This window comes from Dendropsophus ebraccatus, chromosome 6, assembly GCF_027789765.1.
Source record: "Dendropsophus ebraccatus isolate aDenEbr1 chromosome 6, aDenEbr1.pat, whole genome shotgun sequence".
Taxonomy (NCBI): Eukaryota; Metazoa; Chordata; class Amphibia; order Anura; family Hylidae; genus Dendropsophus; species Dendropsophus ebraccatus.
In genome coordinates, this window is record NC_091459.1 from 126,102,073 (window position 1) to 126,123,085 (window position 21,013).

A 21,013-nucleotide genomic window follows, 5' to 3' on the forward strand; every position below is an offset into this window, starting at 1 on the left:
TTTTCCTATATTTTTTAGGGGGCGGGATTAACAAAAAAAATTTCATTTTGGGTTAGTTTTTTATTTTTATTTTTTATGGCATTAATCGGGCGGTATAATTAATGTAACGGGTTAATAGACGGGGTCGTTACGGACGCGGCGATACCAAATATGTGTACTTTATTTATAGGGGATCATTTATAAAGGTTGGATAGGGAATGTGTATATTTATTTATTTATATTTATTTAAATTTTTTATTTATTTATGTATTTGTGTGTGTGTTTTTTTTTTTTTTACTTTACAGGTATATATACAGTATAATGCATTACAGCACATGATGTGTAGTGTAATGCACTATACTGTATACTGAATGAATGAGCAGTCAGTGTTACACACTGACTGCTCATTCAAACGATCAGACCCATGCCTACCTCTACGATCTACCATAGTAACCCAGACGAACCGGGAAGCATCTGGGTTACTATGATAACCCCTCCGAAGCCGGGGGGGGGGGGAATCAAGGGGAGGATGATCGGGGGGGGGGAGCAAGGAAGGGAGAGCACTGGGGGGTGGGGGTGCGCAGATCAGGGGACGGGCGGCCACGGGGGGGGGGGAGATCTGGGGGGGCCACTCTGGGAGGGGCAACGGCCGGCGGGAACAGCAGCCTCCGACCGATCGTTGGGAGGCCACTGGGTCTCCCCATGGACGCTGCGGTCAGCATCTTTGGGGTTAAGTGCCCGGGGGGGGGGGGGGGGTGGCAGAGAGAGAAGACTGTGTGACACAGCCTCCTCCCGCTGCCCGATTGCATCTAGGGACAGAGGGGGGAGGCAGGGAAAGCATGACTGTCTGGGAACGTCATGTTGCGGCATGGGGTTAAAGGGTTCCAACGCGTTTTCCCAATCAAACACAGGTTCATCGGGGGATTATAATAAATAATCACAATAATGTTGTCACATAAACAGAGATAACCGCACAGCATGTCCAGCCACTAAATAAAGATGCATGTATATCACGTATACACAAATTCAATAAAAAAAACACAGTAAAGCAATAAAAGGTTAGAAAATATATTTAAAAAGTCTGATATGATGCTATAACTCACCACCTCTGTCGTTGTGAAAAGGCTTTAGGAATCAGCTCAGATGTTATCTGCCAACGTGCAGCAGCACATAGAGATAACACCACTGGAATTATAACTTGTGAGTTTGTATATAGAGCCGATGGGCATAGCGTGGCCACATGGTGTGAACGGAATTCTTTCAAAACCCATTCGCTCTAATGTGACAAACTCAGCATGATAGCGGCCAATAAAAAGAAAGGCTAAATTCACCAAAGCTACGTCTTTACAGTAAACTAACGCTTGACACAAGCGCATAGCGAGCCATTTCCAAAGACGTCAATGAACGCTTGACTTGTGGAAGATTAGAGAGCAAGACTGAAGACCCTGTGACATGACCCCTAATGGTTCTTAGGTCATTCTTATTACTGTCATTGAATATGTGGAGAGCATGTGGCCAAAAATAATAGCTTGGGCTCATAATGGTTCCTAACATCTGATCGTGGTCTTGCACCTTCTGTCTGTACGCTAAATAATTTTTGGATTATACCATGAAAAACTAAAGTGACAACATTTACAAAAAAAAGTGTTTTATTTTAAATTATGACTGAATATCTAATATTCTCACAAAAACAGATCAGATCACATTTGATGTCACAGGGCAAAAAAGTCTTTAGAAACAGAAGATAGTCTTTAAACTATCTTATAGAGTCCACCACCTTCTGTATCACCCTCTCATTGTCTGGCACTGCAGTAGGGTATGGCGTGGAGTCCTGCCCACTTACAATGACTGCTGACGCTTCTCCAGGCTTCTCTCTATGTCATCGATGACTTGTACTGCTGCTTTGGGGATTCGGGTTCCTGGTCCAAACACACTGGATACTCCGGCGTTGTACAAGAACTCATAATCCTGCAGAAAACACAACATGTAGGGGTAAGAAATGCATAGCCAACATGATTCATGAGAAATGGAGGTATGCTGTAACGTTTCCCATAGTGTCATGCTCAAAAACGTGCTTTACTGATTCAGTACTTTTTGGGTGCAGCGCTTATAATTTATTATCTGACTTTAAGTGTATTCCTATTATGTTTAGAGGGGTTGCCTATGCAAATTTTATCCTACTTAAAGGGAAACACAAAAAAGGTGTACTCACCTGCCTCACTCCCCACTGTGACTGTTCTGCCCCGCACCACCTGCTCCCCAAAACAACACAAGGAAGTGTTTGTTCAACCAATCACTGCCTGCAATGGGTCCAGCCTCAACCACCAATCAAAGGAAAAGCTGCAGAGCCGACTTGGGCTCTGTGGGAACAGCTGCAGTGGAGCAGGTGAGCACACCATTTTTATTTCAGCCCTACCAAGCTCATTTACACATAAACGTCAGGCACTAAAAACATATTTTAAAAGGAGAAACGTTGGCAAAAAAAAAAAATAAGGGGGGGCGGGAACATTATAAAGAATCTGTACTTAGCCGTCCCAGTGCTCCCTCAGCGCTGCATCACCACCTTGCTCTCACCCCACGGTCCCCAGTTTCTCTGATGCTTCAGGGTCGTCCCGACTTCATGGGAAGTGCCCGCTCAGCCAGTAAATGACTGCAGCAGTGTCCCACCCCAATCACTGATTATCTGAGCGGGAGGCCAACAGGGGCCAAGGAGTGGTGATGCAGCGCTATGGAGGGATGGGTAAGTATAGAGTCTTTATTATTCCCCTCCCCCACACTGGATTTTTTGTTTTTGCCAGAGTTTTTTTTTAATATTTAATCATCTTTGTATAGTTTAATACAATATATCGTCTCGTGATGCCATATAGCTTTATTTCTTCATATTTACAAATATTTCTATGTAATTATTATATTTCTATTTTCAATAGAAATTTTACTTTTTTTTTATATTAAACTTGCTTTCTTGTCCCACTTGGTAACTAGAAACTGTGATTATTTTAATGTTTGTATAACCCTTGGCAGTCTATTAGGCCAAGACCCTAACATAACTAAATTGGCAGATGTGGCAGACCTGGAAATCCATAAGCACATTGCAGGGTACTAATGGGCTAATAGAGAGAGCCTACTCCATCTTTTATACCTAGGGCCCTATTCCACCGGACGATTATCGTTCAGATTATCATTAAATCGTTCAAATCTGAACGTGGTTGAAATGCAGTTATCTATTAACAACGAAATCGTTGATGGCTTTATAAGACCTGGACCTATTTTTATTGTTGCTCGTTCGCATTGAATAAGAAGTTGTTCGGTCATTTGCAGTAGATACGAACGCAATAGCGAAGAAAAAACTATCGCAAATAAGATCATAAGTATCGATTATCGTTCCATGAAAATTAGTGAACGTTTTCAGCTCTTTTGCAATAGCCGTCGTTTGAGATTGTTAATCGTTAACGATTATGCGAACGATAATCGTCCGGTGGAATAGGGCCCTAAAATGCAGTCATCAATTTTGACTGTGACAGCTAAATAGGTCTCGGCCGACGTCACAGGTACATCTCCCATGTGCATGCTATCCATTAATTTTTTTTTTGCAGCTTAAGGGGTTAACTATGTTCCATTCGAATTGTAGGCCTGAGGCTGCACTACAGCCAGGGTCAACATGGTCCCTTGCGATTTATGCAGGTCCAAGTGTTTCCATGGAGTGATTATGCAGATCCTTTAGATGCCATTTTCAGGAAGTGCTGCAGGCATTACGTTTTTTGAAGAATTTTTTTGTTTCCATGGCAACACTGCACCCACCATAAGATGTCATCAGAATGTTGCTGGTTCTGGTACCATCTGGTACTGGTTTTGTATCAACCAAGTGCAACATCTTTGTAAGTATAAGAGTCCTGGATATGTCACCCTTCAGTCATGAACTATGGGGGAGATTTATCAAACATGGTGTAAAGTGAAACTGGCTCAGTTGCCCCTGGCAACCAATCAGATTCCACCTCTCATTCCTTACAGACTATTTGGAAAATGAAAGGTGGAATCTGATTGGTTGCTAGGGGCAACTGAGACAGTTTCACTTTAGGCCCCGTTCCCACTGAGGAAAGGTAGCGGAATTCCACAACGGAATTGTCCGCCGCGGAATGCCGTTAGCCTCCCGCTCATAATGGGAGTCTATGGGAGGCGCGCGCTCCTGCCCTGTCCGCGCTGAAGAATGAACATGTTCATTCTTCAGCGCGTACAGAGCAGGAGCGCGCGCCTCCCATAGACTCCCATTATGAGCGGGAGGCTAACGGCATTCCGCGGCGGACAATTCCGTCGCGGAATTCCGCTACCTTTCCTCAGTGGGAACGGGGCCTTACACCATGTTTGATAAATCTCCCCCTGTGTTATTATATTAAAGTTTAAACTTTAACAAACATTCCTTTAATCTGATAATTCCTCTAATCTGGCAGAAACAAGAAGATCGTCCTCTATACCAGTTTAGCAGAACTTTACCTTTATGTCCAATATGTGACTGAATGAGATCAGGAGATGTCTTGCCCCCTGCCCCATCAGATCAGTGTCATGTATCTGGTCGCTGACAGCCTCAGTGTATATGTATAGATCTATAGTGTCACTCCAGGGAAGACCTGATTTCTCGTAGCGTGAATGTCTCGGCTTTTCCTCCGCACCTCCTGAAGGGTATGACAGCGTCTCTGAGCATCGCAATAAATGTCATGGCCTCTTGCCGGGGGTTCTATTTCTCATACATAAATGCACAGTTACATCTCACATATTATAGACATAATCCCGGACATGTCACATAGTTTAGTCCAAGGTCACCTTCCCTGTCAGTGATGCCACATTAACCCTGCGTCTTGTCTGTACATGTACCAGCTATACTGGGGTCCTAACAAAGCTCAATGGTACGGCTGGATGATTGCGGCCCAAGACAACGTCACAATTAATTGAACATGTAACCTCGATTAGGATTATTGAACGATTATTATGCAGCTTACATTTATAAGCCACACCCCTTTTCACAAGCCACACCCATTATGTCTTATTTATTTATACATGTGGTTTGTGAGATCTTCTGTTTCATGTCTACAGCTCCTTCGCAGACCTGTGTGTAATGACATTGCAGCATACACTACACATCACACATATATACAATAGATCATACATCACACACACACACAATATATCACACCTCAACACACACAACATATATACAGTATCACACTGCAGCGTACACTACACATCACACATACATACAATATATATATCACACCGCAACACACTACACATCACATACATACAAAATATTACACACACATATATAAATCACACATACATACAATAGATCATACATCACACACACACACAATTTATCACACCGCAGCACACAACATATATACAATATCACACATATATATATATATATATATATATATGTGAAATTGTGTTGTGATGTTGCGGTGTGATATATTGTGTGTGATGTATGAGCTATTGTATGTATGTGTGAAGTGTAGTGTACGCTGCAGTGTGATATATATATATATATATATATATATATATCTCTATCTATCACTGCAGCATACACTACACATCACACATACATACAGTAGATCATACATCACACACACACACACACACACAATATATCACACCGCAGAACACACACTACACATCACATACATACAATATATCACACAGTACACACACACACACAGAAAAAAAAAAATTGGCAGCACCTCTATGCCTCTGTTCACACTGCAGGTTGCACATGGCTTGTGGCTTAAAGCATAACTATCTTTTTTTTTTTGCAGAAATCAGTAGTACAGGCAATTTTAAGAAACTCTATAATAGGTTTTATTAGGCAAAAAAAGCCTCTTTCTGTACTCAAAAGGCAATTTCCCAGCCTCCCCCCCTGACTTCTTATCTGTGCATTATAAGGCAAACACGTCTTCATTACAGAGAAGCCAGTAAAGACGGGTTCTGCTGTGTCCTTTATATCCTATGGAGGGGGGAGGGGCCGAGGGAGATGAGGGAGCAGGAAGAGGAGACATGAAGGTCAGCTGTTTGTAGACTGTCTGGGCACCTAAAATAGTGGTTTCAGAGGTCAGAAAGGTCAGTGCTAAAGGACCTATTCCACCAACAGGTCTGACACCAGATTATTTGCCAAAGATTTGAGGCCAAATTCAGGAACAGACTATAAACAGAGTTCAGGTCATAAAGGAGAGCCTGGATTTCTCCTCTTTTCAAATCCATTCCTGGGTTTGGCTTCAAATCTTTGGCAGATAATCGTCAGATCTGTTGGTGGAATAGGGCCTTAACTTGCTGAGAGAAGATTGCAGGGGGTTGTGCTCTGCAGGACTGCTTTGTGCTTACTCACTCCTCTCAGCCCCTCCCCTCTCCATAGAGCATAATGGACACATAAATCCTGCTTCTTCTGAAGTCAGGGGGAAGCTAGAAAAATTTCTTTTTGAGTACAGAAGGAACCTCTTTTGGTAAATAAAACCTATTACAGAGTTTCTTAAAATCATTTGTACTATAAATATTTATTTTTTTTCAGAAAAATGACAGTTACGCTTTAAGTATAGACAAAAATACAAAAAGTGCAACAGCAACCCACAGGTGCAAGATCTTACCGTATATATTCCTCCCAGTGTACACACGATAAACACCTGCTCTGTAGATATTGAAAAATTAGGATCTTATCAAACTATTTAATCAGAGTGTACCATGTCACCACGTTAAGGTGTCCTCAGAGACATGGTCCTACTCTAGCATTTTCACACTAGCAATGGCCTCTCCTGGGCTGAACAAGCCTACAACTCGGCAGAAAGGATCCAAATGATATCTTTTTATAGCACCCTTGGGACTAGGGTGTGAACAGAGGCATATAGGTGCTGCCATTTTTTTCTTTTTTTTTTCTGTTGATTGTGTGTGTGTGTGTGTGTGTGTGTGGTGGGGGTGGCTACCTCCTGTTGTCTTGCACTCCACCCATGTCCCAATGGTGCTATAAAAAGAGAGGAGAGGCCATTGCTAGTGTGAAAATGCTAGAGTAGGGACCATGTCACAGAGGACACCTTAACGTGGTGACATGTTAAAATAGTTTGCTGAGATCCTCATTTTTCAATATCTACAGAGCAGGTGTTTATCGTGTGTAAGCTAGGAGGAGTATATACGGTAAGATCTTGTACCTGTGGGTTGCTGTTGCACTTTTTGTATTTACACAGTGTACACACACACACACACTAATAAATATATATACAAGACACCAGTGGAGGGGTTACTGGCTGGGTAAGATGGCTGGAAAGGAGTTACAGGCTCCAGAGCCACAGGCTGTATCCATGTTTTCCTGGCAGCCCGCATCCAACTTCTGCAGCCATGAGAAGTTTCGGAAAGCTTTGCGAACCCAAACACTTTGACAGGTCAGCTCAACACCACCACCACCAAAAATTCAGGCGGGTCAACTATAGTGTGAAATGACCCTGTGTGTCATCAAAGGCTGCTGCCCAAACCCACCCATAAACTCATCAGGAAGCCAACTACAAGCTTCTCATCCACCATGGAGAAGATCATCATGTCACTGGTGCACAGAGACCAAGGAAAATAGGCCTCAACGAGAGGTGAATCTGCATGGTATGTAGGCCCTGCTGTATAGTTACCTGAGGTGGGATGACTCCTCCGCACATCACCAGTATATCGGGCCGTCCTAGGAGGCTCAGCTCTTTGATGAGCTCGGGGACAAGGGTTTTGTGCCCTGCGGCTAGAGTGCTGACACCAACAGAGTGAACATCCGCATCCACGGCCTGCTGCGCCACCTCGCGGGGAGTCTATGAGAAGAATGAAGAAGGTATTAGAGTTTGTAGAGGAGGAGGGGCACATGGTCCACCTTGTGCAGCAGAGAACCCATAAAAAAACTGTATAAATTATAGAAAACTGATTCATTCAGAAGTCTGGTAAACTTATGCGATGATGCCAATGGGAGCCACTGGTTACCACTAAACCTATCCTGACATAGATGTAACTAAAACAACAGGACTCCTTCAGACTGAATAAGATGTATATCCACAACCATAAAAGCTGCACATATTAAATAATAATCCCAGTAAAATCACAGGTCAGTTCCCCGGTGTCCGGCAGATTCGCCCATGTGCCGTAAACCATAAAATATTTATTATAAAACTGTGTTATTGTGGGTAAAGGTGTGAAAAATTATCGTAATTTGCACCTTCACGCATGGCTGACCCGACACTTGCAGTAATGTACAGGAGCGGATTCTGCTTATTAGGATTCTGCAATAAATAATTTATTAGATCAATTGCGCTCGGGTCTTTACTGCACCTACAGGGAGCTTGTATCTCCTACAATGATGGTATATCTGTGGAGCACAGGCATAGTGCTCTCCATGTTATTTCACATGACTTTCTGACCCTAATATCTGAGGACTGGAGGGGTGGAATAGCACAGTGTCCCTGTTCTGCTGCACAGATCTATTGACTTCAATGGGGCATCGATGCAGTTCCCCCGCATAGCAGGGGGCCAGTCCCTTTATTCTCAAAAGCAAAAAGTAATGTCAAGCAACATGGCGACCTACCACTCTGTACTTTGGAGCTTCTGGGACCTCATGGGCTACTCCAATATATGCAAGCATGCCATGATGGTAAAAAGAACCCTGTACCCTGTATACTGCCATAAGAAAACTAGAGGTCCCTCATGCCGGCCCCCCTCTCCTGCATCATCAGCTGCTCAGCCGCGATTGGCTGAGCATAACTGTGCTCAGCCAATCGCGGCCGAGCAGCTAATGACGTGGCAGAGGGGGGCCGGCATGAGGGACGGCTGGAGCCTCCCGAAGATGACGTCCTTCGACCCAAGATGGTGGCCGGGGTCGACAGTAATCTGGTGAGTATACTGCACCACACTTCCGGGGGTGGGGGACACGGGGAAGGTGCCTATTCATTTACATAACACACATTACAAAGTTGTAAAACTTTGTAATGTGTGTTATTTAGTGAATAATTTTTAAATGCCGCACTACCCCTTTAAGGCTACATTCACACGCATTGTGAACCTGCAATTACAGGCAAATTTAGGGTCCACTGATTTAAGTTTTGAACGCAAAAATGTACATGTAGAACCCTTGTGTGAAACCAGTCTAAAACCCCCCAGAATGTGGAAGCGTAGGAGATCTTCCCTTTTCTTCTTGGCGTCTCTCTCTCTACAGCTAACAGGTGGGTTACAGGACCCCATTCCTCCACCAGGTCAGACATTTATGACATGCTGAGGATATAGAAGTCTCCCCGGAACATCCCAAAGGGGTCATCACTGTTCACATACACTATGGATATCATATAGATAAGGTCTCCTGTCCATCACTTCCTCTATGAGACAAAAAGGAGCACCACTGAGTAGTTCATGTCCTTATGGACCCAGCTAATACTGCCATTATTACATTTATCTATCTATCTATCTATCTATCTGGCAGAACAAAACTTCCGGACCACCAGGTGGAGCTGAGGCAACCCCCTCTAAGAGTATGTTCACACATCATGTCAATAGGGAAGTCAAAATCTTCAATACGTGTATAAATGACAATATCTGCCCTTACCTAGACTTTCCATATAGATCTGTATTCTGCATGTACATATATACTATGAATTTTTCAGGAGCTGGGCGCCCCATGATGTCTTCACTTGTGAAAGTCATGGAAATAATAAATGAGCATTCACCGGAGACGAGACTTCTCATCCGGCCTGATAACATGGATAATCCCATGTATAATGGAGACACAGCATGTAAGCAGCATGAATATATATTATATTATAATATTCATATGATTACAGCCAGGGCATACTGAAAGTTGTAGTTTTATGCTTTTTAAAGTTAGAAGTGGCTTATCCTATAGATAAGAAGACATTTTACTTTTCCTTAGGGTGTTAGCATGACATTAGCCTTGGATCCGGTTTGCTTATAATGGCAGAAAATCAGTTTATATGGCACCAGTGCCCATGTGCCCTTTGCATAGGGACCATGTACCAGGTCAGACATGAAGGACAAATGCCTTTTCTAGGATACACTGCAAAAAAAGTAACATTAACGCATATTTTAAGGAAATACCATTTTAAGGTACTCTGGAAAAAAAAAAGTGCCAGAAAGTTATATAGATTTGTAAATTACTTTTCTTTAAAAGTCTTCCAGTACTTATCAGCTGCTGTATGTCCTGCGGGAAATGCAGGTGCTCTCTGCTGCCACCTCTGTCTAATGACAGGAACTGTACAGAACAGGAGCAACGTTGCAGAGTTCACAGCATTTATGGCCTCTATACACATTAGAGAAGAGTCGGACAAACCTAGTAAATTTGGAAGAACTGTCTGTCTAAGGTGTATGGTACCTTCTGCCTCAGAGGAGAGAAGGATCAGGATTGCTTAAAGGGGTTATCCACTGCTAGAAAAACATGGCCACTTTTGCACCACTCTTGTCCCCAGATTGGGTGGGGTTTAAAGCCCAGTTCCATTGACGTAAATAAAGCTTATTTGCAAACCCCACCTGAACTGGGGACAAGAGTGGCCATGTTTTTGTCGCACTGGATAACCCCTTTAACTTTAAATCCCTGATTCTTTGGTTGTTGGAAAGACAAGCTGCTCCTAGAGAAGTCTGGCAGTTGTCTTACTCCAATAAGGGCACATAAACGCTTGGCCAAGGTGAGTGTTCACATGTATGAGGTAAACAAGCCTGTAGAATGCAATAAGAAAAGCAGACCGAGATTGTGTAATGGTTTACAGAACTATACAAAGCATCACCTGGAAGAGAGGTCCGATATCCACATCAAAGCCAAGGTCTGCGAACCCTGTGGCGATAACCTTTGCTCCTCTATCGTGGCCGTCTTGACCCATCTTGGCGACCAGCAGACGAGGTCGCCGTCCTTCTCTCTCCATGAAGCTCTGGACTCTGCAATACATAATCTCTTACCATCCGTATAAGGGTCCCACTTTATATGTGAATAATGAAGATATGCCGTGTATTACGTCCATCAGTGATTAGGCACTTTAGTCCATTAGGCGCTGACCTGTCGCCCCCGCTGAGACCCGGTGACAGCCAACTGCTGCCAGACAACTAAATGATACAGGTTAAAGCTTTGGTCTAGATGATTCTGACACAGTAATAGGTAAAAAAAAAAAAAAAAAAAAAAAAAAAAAGGACTGTCAGCAGAAAAAGACCATCTGTCCATCTACTCTGCTTTCACATTGAGAAAAGTTCTTTTAACCCCTTCACGTCAGCCATAGGGCTATATACGTTCCTGCTGCACACACACCCTGTGAAGCAGGAACATATATAAACATTCCTGATTTTTAAGGGGTTTCAATTTATGCAGGGCCGTTTCAATGCAATCGGCCGTGCAGACATTACTGTCCCCAGACCCGGGCATAATGACAGGCAGCCATGGTCCCGCAGCTGCCTGTCATTAACCCGAGCGTTGCATAGCGAACATGGCATTTAAGGTAGTCACTGACTAAACAGGACCCCCGCAGCCATGTCGTCCCTATCACTTGTACCAACAGGCGGGGGTAAGCCACTAACCTCCTTCCTGTCTGATCTTCGATCTGTGCATAGAGTCTGCTCTCAGGCAGACTATGCACAGATTGCCGATAATTGTACCGATCGCATAATTGTCCGATTAAAATATAACATTATTGTTCCCGCACGGTGGACGGCGTAAAATGAAAAGCGGAAAAAACAAACACCAGAATTGCATATTGTTAAAAAAATATATATTAGAAATTTTTTTTTTTATAAAAAACAATCAAAAATTTTCTCTTACACTAATATGATAATAATAAAAACTATAGATCATGGTGCAATGAAAAATGACGCCCCAACCAGCACTGTAGGTGGAAGAATAAAAGCGATATGGCTTTTAGAAGGCGGGGAGGAACATTGCTTCAATTTGACCTGGACATCCGTGCATCAATGACCTTCAGTCATGAAGATGTTAATGAGAAATAATGACGTTTCATGCAGCCATGGTTCACGGGAGTCAGAGATTATTAAGGAAGCTAGATCTTTTGTAAGTAAGGGCTAATGAAACACATTGTCATGTACCTGCCCCATAGGTTATCAGTGATAGAAAATGTGATAATTACATAATAATAATAATAAATTTATTTGTATAGCGCCAACAGATTCCGCAGCGCTCTGACTACATATAAGAAAGCGTCAGAGGGCGAGAGAAGGTCCACAATACAAGTAGTGTATTATCTGTATTTACCTCTTAAGGGCAAAGGCGATCTCCTCACTCTCCCCATACTCCTGGCGGTACGCACCGCTCACCATTCTATCGCTGGCTTTGTGTTCACCAAACACCTTCTTCATTGCGTCTGTGATTTCTCCCACAGTGCATCTAAGGGGATAACAGACATAAGAAGTCATCAAAGGGAGATGGAGGAAAGCAGGAACCACAGAGTGACTGACATGTCTGATAAAAAGAGACTCTGTCCCTAATGTGCGGATCGAAAGCCTTGTTCTTTGAAAAACACATACACAAAAACTATATGGACACAAAAATATATACAATGCTATAATACTGCCCCTATGAGCTAGACTATAACTACTATAATACTGCTCCTATATACAAGAATACAACTACTATAATACTGCCTCCAATATACAAGAATATAACTACTATAATACTGCTCCTATATACAAGAATATAACTACTATAATACTGCCCCTATGAGCTAGACTATAACTACTATAATACTATATATTAATTCAGCTCGACATCACAGGGAGGGGTAGATGGATCAGGTGCGGGGGTAACTCAGGCAGACGTTGATACACAAGAACCTTTTATCGGTGAGTGCTCTGATATTTATCTCCTTTCATTCATTTGATCCTCTTCTCTACCGGAGCACCACCGGCAAGGCTATATATATGTATCCGAAGTTCCGCTATTGTTCCATGTAGCTGTGTTTAGTGGTTACTACATAGTGTCAGTTAGTGCCGGCTACTATATCTCTGTCCTTGGCATAACTACTATAATACTGCTCCTATATACAAGAATATAACTACTATAATACTGCTCCCTATGTACAAGACTATAACTACTATAATACTGCTCCTATATACAAGAATATAACTACTATAATACTGCCTCCTATATACAAGAATATAACTACTGTAATACTGCTCCCTATGTACAAGACTATAACTACTATAATACTGCTCCCTATATACAAAAATATAACTACTATAATACTGCACCCTATATACAAGAATATAACTACTATAATCCAAACGTAGAAAAGAGAGCTTGCACTCAAAAAGTAGCTGCAAATCAATCCATTTATTCAGTCTTGGCAGACGTGAGTGGGGAGGGGAAGTGAAAGCAGAGGCGTCCTACGTTTGGAATATATTTACTTTGCTATAGCTTTTTGCACCCCTATGCTGCCCTCCATCGCCTAGATTCCTCACGCACATGATCCTAGCTCATGGGTATACAGCTGACACTACACGGACTTTGGTGCTAACTCAGACCTGCTCCACAAGTTGATAACTACTATAATACTGCTCCTATATACAAGAATATAATTACTATAATACTGCTCCTATATACAGGAATATAACTACTATAATACTGATCCTATATACAAGAATATAACTACTATAATACTGCTCCTATATACAAGAATATAACTACTATAATACTGCTCCTATATACAAGAATATAACTACTATAATACTGCCCCTATATGCAGGAATATAACTACTATAATACTGCCTCCTATATACACGAATATAACTACTATAATACTGCTCCTATATACACGAATATAACTACTATAATACTGCTCCTATATACAAGAATATAATAACTATAATACTGCTCCTATATACACGAATATAACTACTATAATACTGCTCCTATATACAGGAATATAACTACTATAATACTGCTCATATATACAAGAATATAACTACTATAATACTGCCCCTATGCACAGGAGTGTAATATTACCCCTACAATATGACATCAGTACTATACGGTTGTATTGTGATTGGTGATATTGATGATGCTGTGAATTGATCGCTTCTTATCACCAGTATGGATGATCATCATAGACACAGAATGTTGGTGGTCTCTGTTATGGGATTGATGGATAATACACTATTAAATACTGACATTTCTCTGACATTTCTTATCTCGGACAGGATAGTGACAGATAAGAAATCTCCGCAGAATTCTTGGATTACCTCCGTATCGACATCTGGATTTACAATACGAATGGTTTTATTACAGATCTGAGCAGATGACATTTCAATGTGATCGCCACTGAAAATAAAGATTGGCTCATGTAATGGGAAATGGTCTCTGGAGACAGGATGCTATTTAAAGGGTTTATCCACCTGAAACCTTAATTTAAAGCCAAACAGGTTTCTTGGGGAGTAAATCCTCGTGGGAGGTCGTGCTTCTGGGACCGCCTATGCTTAGCTGTTATTTCCAGGGAAGGAGCATGTAATAGTGGCCAATGAAGTCAATGGGTATTCATGTGATACAATATTCCTCCGGAGAGAATGGCTGCTCTGGCTTTTACTGGCAGGTCTAGATTGAGGAATCTTTCCAAAAGGACTTCTAATTACTCAGAGGGTGCATCTAAAGGAGTAGTAAACCCTTTAAAGAGCATCTGCTACTATCTGGCGCTCAACCTCCCTAACTGAGTCAGTTAGGAAAGGTAGGGGAGGTCTGCCTGTGTATGGGAGACATCACAGGAGCTAGTCTCCTGCACCAGTGGGTGTGCTACAGGGGACAGGATTCCCTCCTCTATGTTTGTAGTGTATGGGAGACATCACAACAGCTAGTTTCCTGCACTACAGGGTGTGCTATAACAATACAGGGGGACAGGATCCCCCCTCTTAGGGTATGTGCACACTGAGTAAATAGGACAGAAAGTCAGTCGCGTAATCCGACGCTTGCACCCGCTCGCGGACAGCGGCGGGCGAGCGTGTCTCCATTCGTGCCATAGACTCCATTCTATGCATGGGCGGATTCCTTTCTCTGACCAAAGAATGATCAAGGGGCGGATTACGCGACGGACTTTCCGTTTAAATTACTAAGTGTGCACATACCCTAAGTGTGTAATTTATAGGAGACATAATAGCTGCTAGTCTCCTGCACCAGAGGGAGCGCTATAGGGTAAAGGATCCCCTCCTCTATGAGTGCATAGTAAGAGAGACATTGTTGTAACTAGTCTCCTGCACCAGGGATTGTGCTATAATGGGTACAGGGGGACAGCAGAATCGCTTCTTCTATGTGTGTAGTGTATGGGAGACATCATAGCAGCCAGTCTCCTGCAGTAGAGGGTGTGCTATAACAATACAGGGGGACAGGATCCCCCTCTATGCGTGCAAAGTATAAGAGACATCATAGTACTGCTGGGTTTTTTGGGGGGGGGGGCCCCTTGGGGTTTGGTCATGTGACGTTGGGGTTGCAGGGCCATTCCGTGGCCTCCCTTTCCTGCTTGCGCTCGCTTTGCGGGGTTGGTGGTCGCTGACCGACACAGTGTTGAGTTAGTGTAGGGGCTGTTGTGATCCAGGGGACCTGCACGTGGTACATGAGGCAATATGGTTTGATCAAATTATATACTAACATCCTGGCGTTGGTTTTTAAACGTAGCCGAGTGGCATTAGTGTCAGCCATAGGTGTGAGGTGCAGCAGCTCCTTTCTCTCCATGTCCGTACAGAAATAATGCTACTCCTCATGTACATAAAGCAGCTTGTTCCAAAAAAAAAAGTTACTTGAAAGTGTGGGCATAGTGTAACTACCTGGTAAAAATGTTTAAAAATCGCATTATGTCTGTATCGCGTACAAGTCACCGAGGTCACCCGGGAAATGTCATTTCATGTCAGTCAATGTTCTTCCATTTAGTCTGTGGAAATGGAAGTGTCAGGGTTCTTGTGATTAGATAAGAATGGAGCCTGCAGGCCCACGTGCTATAGCATGCAAGAAACTAATGTTTTTTTTTTAGGCACCTAGTCTGATAAAAAAAAGTTAAAGAGAATTGTGCACAATCTGACAGGTAAATAACCTTATCTGTTCGCAAGGTGCCTTCATTCCATCTATAAGGGAATGACAGGAGGACTATCAGCTGTGTGTGTATATTCCATCAAGGTCAATGGGGTCTCCTGGGAAATGTCATTACATGTCACTCACTGTCCATCCAATTACCCTGTGCAAATGTGTCAGGGGTCATAGAAACAGACAGAGTGTCAAATGAGACAGCATGGACCCTCATGTCTGCAGTGATGGGCTAGAGGGAGACGACAAAGCAGCTTCAATGTGGATGAGATTCAAAGCCGACTCCAACGTGTTAGTGCATCCAGCAGAGTCAACGTACTGTCTATGAATCTACGTGAAGCACAGTGCAAGTCTTAAGGTGAGGTCCAAATCTCAGCAAGTTCCAGAATACAAACTTAAAGGGGTTATTCCAATATTAAAGGGAATGTATCATTAGAAAATCACCTATTGTTTAAAGTGTCACTGTCATTTAATTTTTTTTTTTTGCATAAATCAATAGTAAAGGCGATTTTAAGAAACTTTGTAATTGGGTTTATTAGCCGAAAAATGCATTTTTATCATGAAAAAGCAGTTTGAAGCTCTCCCCCCTGTCTTCATGTTTTTTATGGAGAGGGGAGGGGTGGAGGGAGATGAGGCACCAAAACAAGACAACAAAGAGTTAATTTACAGCTACATCTCCTTTGACAGTCAGCACTGACCTCTCTGACCTCTAAATATTGGCTTTCACACGGCTCCCACTGTGTAATCCTTTGTTCTTTACTCTCTGCTGGTGACTAATTTCCCCCCTGTACTCTCTATAAGTTACACAGGGTGCGACTGATGTAAAAGAGTAGAGATTTCCTGATAATGAGCAGTGAATAAGAGAGAGGGGGGAGCCTGGAAAAAGTCTTTTTGAATCCAGATAATGGCATATTTGCCTAATAACCCAATTACAACGTTTCTTAAAATCGCCTGGACTATTGATTTCTGCAACAACAAAAAAAAAAAAACACTTTAAATTTAAAATGTTCTGTAAAACATATTTTTGGTGATTATTTTTTCTCCTAAAGTTCCATTTTATTATCTATAAAAATAATACTTAAATCTTGCCGCTTTTGTTATCATTGCTAGGCTTAAAATCAAGCTGACTGTGGTGATAAGGAGGAGGCAGCAGCTGTAAAGTGATAAGTGCAGCATTGCAGTGAAAGGTAACAATAGATAAAGCTCACAGCTCAGCCTCCTCCTCCTCACTGTGGAATGACCTATGTGAAGGTCACAGGGCACGCTCAGTAATAGGTCCCAATTATATCAATGGGACAGGATCTGTACAGTGTCATTTATGTCCATCAGGCTTACTGTAAAGCATAGTCCCTCAAATGTGATCTTAAGTTTACGCCTGAAGAGTGGCGCAACAGAATCGTGCCAGGCCCATAACCCAAAAGTCTATGGATTAAAACCACCCTTGTACATTAGTTTCTTTGTTACCGGGTAGAATACATAAGTGGGTCACCTTGCTCGGGCGGCTTCCACTGCAAGTCCCAGTATGTTTCCCTGACCAGTGGCAGCACATTCGGTGAGTGCAGCCAAACAGCGTTCTGCGGCAGCACTGTCTCTGCTGGCTTTGACCTAAAAGACAGACAAACCATGAGATACAATAAATATTGCATAATAGCCTTACCCTGGAAGGATAAAACAATACCCTGTAAGATTTATAGAAAGAATATCCTATCCCCACCTGTTCGAACCATCATCTTCTATGCCAGGAGGACCATGGCCACTGATTAAAATGGGAACCATGCAATACTTTATATCTCCTGCGGTGGCGCTGCAACAATAGTGAACCTTTCCCGGAAATTCTGGACAGATCACAACTGATCGCTCAGGTTTCCCAAATGCAGAGTAATCTAAGCTTAAAACTGGGGGGACTTCCTACTAAAAAGGCATGAAAGGAGACCAACCAGATAGAGATTATAAAGTACTCCTCAGACTCCCTTCACCTGTGTCTGATATGATGCAGCTTCTAGCGTGTATTTCATGCAGAAATCAGTGTAAAATCTGATCACAATCCATGATAATACTAATGATAAAAATACACAGGGTGCAGACTACACAGAGCGTGTTTGTAGTCTGTTACCAAGGAGACGAATAGATCTCCATAGGAGCTGTGTACACAAACTACAGATGATTTTTAATAAAGAACATGAACAAAGTTTGTCCAACTTTTCTTTTAGACGCGTAAACAACATAAATTGAAGACGGACATGGAGTATAATATTTTACAGCCATATACCAAAATCAAATGGAAAATCTTCATAAATGGTGATCAATAAAATGTTAAAGGGGTACTCCAGGCAAAATGTATTTTTAAATATGTGATTACATAAAGAAAGTTATACAAATCCCTAATATACACTAATTATAGATCAGGCAGGCTTACTTCCTCAAAAAAAACGTGACGTCACGTCTCAAGTTTATCCACCAGCAGGGGGCGCATGTACAAGTATAGAAAGGGAATAGACGTCTATTTATCCCTCCCTGTGCGGGTAATGTCCCCTCTCCCTGCCCGGTCCTATTACATCTGCTGCAGTGGGGTGAGTGGTCACTAGCCGCCCGTCTCCCCCCTAGCCGGTCCCGTGCAGGAGCGCTCACCCTCCGCCCAGTCCCGACGGGGTGAGTGCTCCTGCACCGCCCCTTAACTTGCCACCCATGATCTAAGCCAGCTGGCCGCCCGGTCCTGGGCACGAGCGCTCACCCGCCACCTGGTCCCGGCGGGGGGAGCACTCGTGCATATTCTCCTAAGCAGCTGCACCTTCTGCCAAGCAGCTTGCTTCATCTGAGCTAGTCTCACCCCACCGCCCGGTCCCGTGCACGATGAAGCAAGCAGCTTGGCAGTAGGTGCAGCTGCTTAGGGGACGAGGCAGCGGGTGAGCGCTCATGCCCAGGACCGGGCGGCTGGCTGGCTTAGATCATGGGCGGCAAGTTGGGGGGGGGGGGGGTGCAGAAGCACTCACCCCGCCGGGACTGGGCGGAGGGTGAGCGCTCCTGCACGGGACCGGGTAGGGGGGAGACGGGCGGCTAGTTGGGGTGAGTGTCGGATAAGGAGCGCTCACCCCACCGCAGCAGATGTAATAGGACCGGGCAGGGAGAGGGGACATTACCCACACAGGGAGGGAGAATAGACGTCTATGCCATTTCTATACTTTTCTATGCGCCCCCTGCTGGTGGATTAACTTGCGACGTGACGTCACGTTTTTTTTGAAGAGGTAAGCCTGCCTGATCTACTAAATTGAGGGAAATATCACTATATGTGCTTTTCCCATAATTAGTGTATATTAGGGATTTGTATAACTTTCTTTATGTAATAACATATTTAAAAATACATTTTCCCCGGAGTGCCCCTTTAATTGCTGCCAATGTTAACGTCTCATTAAAAAGCCTTGAGAACAGCAGCAATTACTATGATATTACTTCATGGCCTAAATGGGTGGCCACCTATGCTGAATGTATGTATCAGGTGTCTACTACTACACCTGAAGATTATCAAATATTAGAGTGCATATGTAATGAGTTCACTAATGTCCAGTGCAGGAGAGGTTTTCTATGGGGATTTGTTACTGCACTGGACAGTACCTGACATGGACAGAGGTGGCAGCAGAGAGCACTGTGTCAGACTGGAGAGAATACACCACTTCCTGCAGGACATACAGCAGAAGATAAGTATGGGAAGACTAAAGATTTTTAAATAGAAGTAATTTACAAATCTATATAACTTTCTGACACCAGTTGATTTGAAAATATTTTTTTCTTCTCCGGAGTACCCCTTTAACTGCTATAATCCTCTAATCGAAGAACCAGAGACATAACATAGATACATGCACAGTATCACAGTATACAATAACTGCCGTTAAAGGGAATATTCCAAGAATAAACGTTATTGTCTACCAAGAAGGAATGATGAGCAAATCGTGGTGGACACCCACCAAATCGGACACCCACCAATCACAAGGATGGAGGTCCTTCATCCCCCAAGTAAATGGGGAGGCAGTGCATATGTAAGACTGGTGCTTTATTCGCTCTCAATTGGCTTTCTGACAATAGCTGTATACAGCTGTATATAGCTCTACTATGTTCTGTAGCACCATTAGGAATGAACATCTCCATTAACTTATGAAGCCTCTCATGTTCTGCAACAATAAACTTACATAGTCAAGTATTGAGAAGCCTCTTATATCTGCTGAAAGGAATTATAAAGCCCTGAACTCTCTCTGTGTGTATAGTGAACCGCATTATTTTAGTGGTATGTATGATGTACTTGTCTACGACTCCATCCGCATACACAGGCATAGGCCAAACAATACACAACCACAGTGACATTGTCTACCTTGTTATCGCTAATTCATTCTATTTATTCATACTCATTTCCATACATACAATATATATTCAAATGTAACTACTATAAAATGCTCTAAAGGTCTAGAGGAAACCTGAGCCGGCACTGTTTCAGCCCGATAATGAGTGTTGTAGTTGCGTAACAAACAAGCTAAGCATTAAACAGGAGTTCAGTGAAGTGTATAGTGGTGCTCTGCCGTATCAGACCGTTCCATAGATCATTCTCAAGAGATCCAGTAGACAAAAAAAAAAAAATGCGTCCTTCACCAGTCATGCAGATCCTTTGTTGTATGCAGATACAGCACTGGGGTGGAGTAGAATATAACTACTATAATATGGCAATATAGTTTGATCAAATTATATACCAACATCCCGGCGTTGGTTTTTAAGGGTACAAACACACACGGCGTATACGCAGCAGATATGCAGCAAATACGCAGCAGATATGCAGCAGATTTGATGGTGCAGATTTGATGCTGTGTTCAGTTATTGAGATCTAATCTGCTGCATATTTGCTGCGTATCGCAGAAGTAAATACGCTGAGTATACGGTGTGTGTGTTTGTACCCTAAATGTAGCCAAGAGGCATAAGTGTCAGCCATAGGTGTGA

General features: G+C 42.8%; 1 protein-coding gene across 2 annotated transcripts in view; it reads right to left on the reverse strand.

The window, feature by feature from the left end:
- Positions 1-1,610: 1,610 nt before the first annotated feature.
- MMUT (methylmalonyl-CoA mutase) overlaps positions 1,611-21,013 on the reverse strand; it is a 37,496-nt gene continuing 18,093 nt past the window's right edge. For both annotated transcript variants that reach the window (XM_069974017.1, XM_069974018.1), the window contains exons 9-13: positions 17,526-17,641; positions 12,230-12,361; positions 10,764-10,911; positions 7,629-7,796; positions 1,611-1,947 (exon numbers count right to left, since the gene is read on the reverse strand). In XM_069974017.1, coding sequence (XP_069830118.1) covers positions 1,819-1,947; positions 7,629-7,796; positions 10,764-10,911; positions 12,230-12,361; positions 17,526-17,641 — 693 coding nt within the window. In that variant the 3' untranslated portion in view covers positions 1,611-1,818. The remainder of the gene's footprint in view (positions 1,948-7,628; positions 7,797-10,763; positions 10,912-12,229; positions 12,362-17,525; positions 17,642-21,013) is intronic.